This window comes from Meleagris gallopavo, chromosome Z, assembly GCF_000146605.3.
Source record: "Meleagris gallopavo isolate NT-WF06-2002-E0010 breed Aviagen turkey brand Nicholas breeding stock chromosome Z, Turkey_5.1, whole genome shotgun sequence".
NCBI lineage: Eukaryota > Metazoa > Chordata > Aves > Galliformes > Phasianidae > Meleagris > Meleagris gallopavo.
The window spans coordinates 7,995,854-8,001,019 of record NC_015041.2 but is presented as its reverse complement, the minus strand read 5'-3'; the positions used below and the strand labels follow the sequence as shown (position 1 = coordinate 8,001,019).

At 56.6% G+C, this 5,166-nt stretch overlaps 3 protein-coding genes across 7 annotated transcripts in view; all 3 read right to left on the bottom strand.

The window, feature by feature from the left end:
• LOC100539846 (tropomyosin alpha-4 chain-like) overlaps nucleotides 1-5,158 on the bottom strand; it is a 38,372-nt gene extending 33,214 nt beyond the window's left edge. For both annotated transcript variants that reach the window (XM_010725284.3, XM_010725285.3), the window contains exon 1: nucleotides 5,054-5,158. The gene's annotated coding sequence lies outside the window, so the exon portion shown is untranslated. The remainder of the gene's footprint in view (nucleotides 1-5,053) is intronic.
• LOC100539689 (talin-1) overlaps nucleotides 1-5,166 on the bottom strand; it is a 40,356-nt gene that overhangs the window by 26,977 nt on the left and 8,213 nt on the right. The window contains exons 17-24 of the mRNA XM_019610162.2: nucleotides 5,054-5,148; nucleotides 3,846-3,963; nucleotides 3,469-3,539; nucleotides 3,162-3,251; nucleotides 2,733-2,808; nucleotides 2,547-2,609; nucleotides 2,261-2,330; nucleotides 1,922-1,977 (exon numbers count right to left, since the gene is read on the bottom strand). Of these exons, the coding sequence (XP_019465707.1) occupies nucleotides 1,922-1,977; nucleotides 2,261-2,330; nucleotides 2,547-2,609; nucleotides 2,733-2,808; nucleotides 3,162-3,251; nucleotides 3,469-3,539; nucleotides 3,846-3,963; nucleotides 5,054-5,148 (639 nt within the window). The remainder of the gene's footprint in view (nucleotides 1-1,921; nucleotides 1,978-2,260; nucleotides 2,331-2,546; nucleotides 2,610-2,732; nucleotides 2,809-3,161; nucleotides 3,252-3,468; nucleotides 3,540-3,845; nucleotides 3,964-5,053; nucleotides 5,149-5,166) is intronic.
• LOC100540000 (tropomyosin beta chain) lies at nucleotides 586-5,160 on the bottom strand. Of its 4 annotated transcripts, none has more exons than XM_031557197.1 (7): nucleotides 5,054-5,160; nucleotides 3,846-3,963; nucleotides 3,469-3,539; nucleotides 3,176-3,251; nucleotides 2,547-2,609; nucleotides 2,261-2,330; nucleotides 586-680 (listed from the first exon to the last, which is right to left on the bottom strand). In XM_031557197.1, exons 2-7 carry the CDS (start codon nucleotides 3,957-3,959, stop codon nucleotides 601-603), a joined length of 474 nt encoding a protein of 157 aa, XP_031413057.1. In that variant the 5' UTR covers nucleotides 3,960-3,963; nucleotides 5,054-5,160; the 3' UTR covers nucleotides 586-600. The 4 variants fall into 4 exon arrangements, with proteins under 4 accessions (XP_031413057.1, XP_031413058.1, XP_010723579.1 ...); XM_031557198.1 differs by lacking the exon at nucleotides 3,176-3,251 and adding an exon at nucleotides 2,733-2,808; XM_010725277.1 differs by lacking the exon at nucleotides 586-680 and adding an exon at nucleotides 1,231-1,977.

Here is a 5,166-nt window from a genome sequence, read left to right as displayed (position 1 = left end):
GCAAAAGAGGAGAGCCAGCGCCTGCTGCACGAGCCACATGCTCCTTGAAGGAGAGGAGTGAGACAGCAGCCCAGAAAGGTGGGCGGAGAAGACAGCAGAGAAGGAGCAGAGCTAATGAGGCTGCAGGGATGAGCTCACTGCTAGGGCGGCCTCCTTCAACGCTCGCTTGCAGATGGTATCCTCCTTCCGTGAGAGATGGGAATGGGGCAGGGGTTCTGCCCATTCTGCTGCAAGGGCATCCTGCTGCGAGGGCATTCCCCTTCTCAGTTTGGGGTGACCAGAGGGATAGGAAAAAGCTGGCTGCCTGGGGAACGGGAGGAAGGAAGATACACAAGGCACTGTGTCTCTCCCCAGTGGGGCCAGGCTGATGCCAGGGGACAGCCACCACCTGATGGACATTCTGGGACATGGCAAAAGCTCTCATCCCTCCCCCAAGAAAATCCCATCAGCTCCACGGGGCTTCTCTGTACCACTGAGCAGGGCAGTCACCTAAGGGGGGAGCGGGCAGGGCTCACAGCCTCAAGCCAGCCTGGTCAAAATGGGGTGGGAAACAGCTGGGGCTGGGGGCATCCCAGGGGCTGGGGCAGGAGCTGTCGCAGCTCAGTTGTTAAGTTCGGTAAGGATGACCCGCAGCTCGTTAGTGAGAACGCGGTTTTTCTCGGCCTCCTGCCGGGAGCGCTCTAGAGAAAACAGAGACATCAGCGCAGCAGTGGGAAGAGAAAGAGAAAGGAGAGTTAGAAAAGAGACAGCGTTGCCCACGAGTCTTCACTGGGCACCCGTGGCTACCTGGGGGGCAGTAGGGGAAGCAGAAGGAGGAGGCAGCCAGTCGTAGGGCTGCTGGTCCATCAGTTCCGTGGCAGGGCTGTGGGGTAGGGTGGAATGCTCAGGGAGGACTGGGACCAGAAATCACCACGGACAGCCCCTGCGGCCAGGGAGGGTGATGGAGGACAGATGCCAGTCAGTGCTGAGAGGATGTTGTGATGTCTGGGAGCACAGATGGGGAATGGATAGACCAGGTCTAGCCCTATGAATTTAGGTTGAAAGAGTCACGGAGGGGGGTCTGGAAGATGGCACAAAATGAGGAAAGCTGTATCCGAGAGCCAGGGGTGGTGGGGACACAGCTGTGCTGGGGTCCCTGAGACCACCCCAGGCTGCCGGCACGTGCATGAGACGGCAGGAAATGAAGGATGAGCGTGGAGAACCAGAGCAGCATGAAGAAAACAAAGGAGAAACCAAGGAGAGAAAACGCTTTATTGAGACCAACTCAGTAACCCAGAGGGACAGAACAGAAAAGAAAAAGTCATGAAATGCAAAATGCAAACTGAAAAGCAATGTGCAAAGGACAGAGGCAAGGCAGGGAGGGGAGCGCAGGTGGTGGGGGTGTCTGCCTGGGGCCAGGACCACCCCCCTCCATCCCATATCCCCCCTGGCATGCAGCACCGGGATGGCTGTGCTGGAGGGACATGGAGTCCCTAGTGCTTGTGCTGCTGGGGGGAAATGCGGGACACAAGGCCCCTGGGCATAGCTCCATCCTCCCACATCCCCGTGGGGTGTGGGGTCCTGGGGATGCACCCCTTCCCCTTTAACACCCCATAGCGCCTACACCTCATCTTGTAGGAACACAGAATTATAGAATCACAGCATGGCTGGGGTTGGAAGAGACCTTAAAGAAGAGGGTTGGAAGAGACCCTGCCATGGGCAGGGCTGGCACCTGCTATGAACACCCCAGGCTGACTCCTGTTGACCAGTGGCCACGGGCCAGGAAGGACAGAGAGGGGACAGAGTAGGGACAGAGTGGATAGTAGGAGTGGGGAAGGTGCTGGGCAGGCAAAATGGCCGAGCTGGGGGGGAGGAAGGCAGGCAGGGTGTGCGGTGCTGGTGCCCAGTGTGGGATTCAGAGTGAGGTGATGTCGTTAAGCGCATTGTCCAGCTCCTCGCTGATGGCTTTGTACTTCATCTTCTGTGCATATACTTCGTCTGCAGGTGGGGGGAGTGGGGAGCAGGTGGTGGAGCAGGGAGAGAGTGAGTGGCAGAGAGAGAGAGAGAGAGAGGTGGTGAGCAGGAGGCAAGGGTGGTGGGAGCGTGCAGGTACGGCACCGGGCACAGATGGTGTGGATGAGGCCATATTTCCCATCTGGGACTCCAGCAACTCCACAGCATCCCACCCTCCCCCTCCCATCACCCATGCCTACCCCCAGCACAAGGACCCCATCCCTCCCTGCCCATGAAAGAGGGATACAGGGCAGCGAGGACTTTTTACCTTCTAAGTCATCAATGGTTTTCTCCAACTTTGCCACAGACCGCTCAGCAAATTCTGCCCTGGTCTCAGCCTGCAGGAACACAGCAAGGACAGTGAGTGTGATGGGAATGCCCTTAAGTCCACACCTCCACACCCCAAACATGCTCTGCACCCCAAAACTGCCCCATTTGTTGCATCTGGGCTAGTGAGCATCTCAATTTGCCTCCAAGGCAGAGGGGTGAGATGTTATTTTGCTGCTGCCAGTGCATGTCCTGGGAGCAGAGCATCATGCATCCAACAGCCTTACCTCCTTCAGTTTCTCCCCTAGAAGCTTGATTTCCTCCTCATACTTGTCCTCCTTGGTGGAATACTGCAGGGACAGAGAGGACCTTTAGCTCTAGAGGACACCTCCAGTTCTTCACCCCAATCAGGGACCCTGCTCCCCTCAACCCTGCACGCTCTGCCCAGCCCCAGCAGTCCCACCAGGTCATACCTTGTCAGCCTGGGCCTCCAGAGACTTCAAGTTGTTGGTGACAATTTTCAGCTCCTCCTCTAGGTCACCACATTTACTACATCCCAAGCAGGGGCCACCAGGCAGGGGAGGGGGTGATGAAGGGGAGAAGGGGGGAGCGGAAGGAGCACAGGGAAGGAGGAAAGAAGGAGAGAGAACAAGTTGAGAGAGGAGAAAACTCAGAGTGGAGGAGCAGCAGAGCCACTGGGCACATATCCCTTCCTCGCATGTCACTGCTGTACTCCTGCATCCGTCTGAGGAGGAAGAGAGTGGACATGGAGGACCATGCTCTGCCCACAGAGGGACAGGCGAGGTGAGAGCTGTGGCAGCAGTGCAGAGAGGAGAGAGGTGGCTGGCGTGGCTCAAGAGACAGCGATAGAGAGAGGGGGGCTGCTGCACCTTGCCCCACACCCTTGCCCCAGTACCTCTTCCTCTGAGGCAATGAGGGATTTGAGGCTCTGGTCCATGGTCCGCAGCTCCTCCTCCAGCTGTCTCACTCGACTGGGGTGGAAAAGGGGCACCCACAGAGGGGGCCAGCAGAGAGCAGGTCAAGGATGTGCCGGGGGCCAGTATCCCTCCTCCCTCCTCCCATCTGATGGGTGACTGGGATGGAGCTCCCCATCCCCATGTGGACACATGGACATGTCCGCAGCTCCCATGGGCAAGAGAATGGGACAGGGGTGGTATGAGAGTCTCATGTGCCTAGAGCCCTGCTCACCTCTCCGCCACCTCTGCCCGCTCCTCCGAGCGCTCCAGCTCTCCCTCAAGGACCACCAGCTTGCGGGCCACCTGTTGGGGACATTCAGAGGAACATGTCAGGTTGGATATTAGGAAAAACGTCTTCTCAGAGTGGTGATTCACTGGCACAGGCTGCCCAGGGAAATGGTGGAGTCATCGTCCCTGGAGGTGTTCAAGAACCCTGGGATGTGGTTACTGGGCTTGGTGGGAATGGGTCAGGGTTGGATTGGATGACCTTAGAGGTCTTCTTCAATGATTCTATGAGGCTATGTCAAATGCAGTCTAGGAAGTAGGGCTGCAGGGCTGCACTGCCTTTGATGACACCAGGGATCAGGGGACATAGGTGGTGGCACGCACCTCCTCATATTTGCGATCGGCCTCTTCCGCTATGTGCTTGGCCTCCTTCAGCTGCATTTCCTGGAGTTCCATTTTCTCCTCGTCCTTCATGGCCCTGTTTTCAATGACCTTCATGCCTCTGAGGAAAGCCAGAACAAGAAGGTTAGGAAGAATTTATTCATGGAGAGGGTGGCCAAGGATTGGGATGCCCAGGGAGATTGGTAGAGTCCCCATCCCTGGAAGTGTTTAAGAGATGTGAAGACTTGTCACTAAGGGATATGGATTAATGATGGATCTCAGTAGGTTGGGTTGGTGATTGGGCTATTTGATCCTGAAGATCTTTTCCAGTCCAGATGATTCTGTGATTCTATGACGTTATGGCTATGGGTCAAGGTGGCACCTACATCACCTGCCTGCCCACTGTACTCTGATCTGTCCATCTTCTCGCTGCGGAGACACAGTACATTGCCCAGGAACACAGGCACCCTGTGCAGTAGTGTCACATCAACAGTACCCCGGGGATGCACAGCTGAAGCAGCAGAGATGCCCCATGGCAACCCAGGAGATGTGCCTCACAGCCAGGCAAGTCAAACTGATCTTTGCCAGTGGAGGCAAACAGCTAGCTGCAGATTGTTCATTGCCATCTGCCCAGAAGGCATTGACATGTCTGCCCTCATCTGCATGGCTCCTGCCCAGGAAATGTGTGTGCTGAAAGCAGGTACTTCACCAGAGGGTGAGCAATGCCCCGTGTGTGCTCTGCAGCCCTCTTCAGGATGCTACTGCTTCATTCCCAGGGGCCAATCTCAGCTCCTGAGCTACTGCTCAATCGTCAGAATCACAGAAGCACAGAATGGCCAGGGCTGGAAGGGACTTCAAGGATCATGATTCTCCAACCCCCCTGCCACATGCAAGGCCACCAACCTCCCCATGGGCACAAAACCAGTTCTGAGAACCCTCTGGCTCCAGGCACAGCTTAATAATTTGTACGGGCATCAGATCAAATTGTTAAGGATTTAATTTGTGCCCTGGAAATTTCAAAGCGTGCCACAAATGCCTGTAGCAAAGGGGGCTGTGTTGTGCTCCCTCCCTACAGAAAAAACAATGCAAACTCCCATGGGGTCAACTCAAGGGGTCCCCAAGCCCTGCTGCAAACCCAAGGGGCTGTCTGCTATCATGGGCAACCCAAAGCCACCCCCTATTGTCCGCCACTCCCCCCCTCCCTGTCACACCTCTCGCTCTCATCTGCCGCCTTCTCAGCCTCTTCCAGCTTCTGCAGGGCGGTGGCCAGGCGCTCCTGGGCCCGGTCCAGCTCCTCCTCCACCAGCTGGATGCGGCGGTTCAG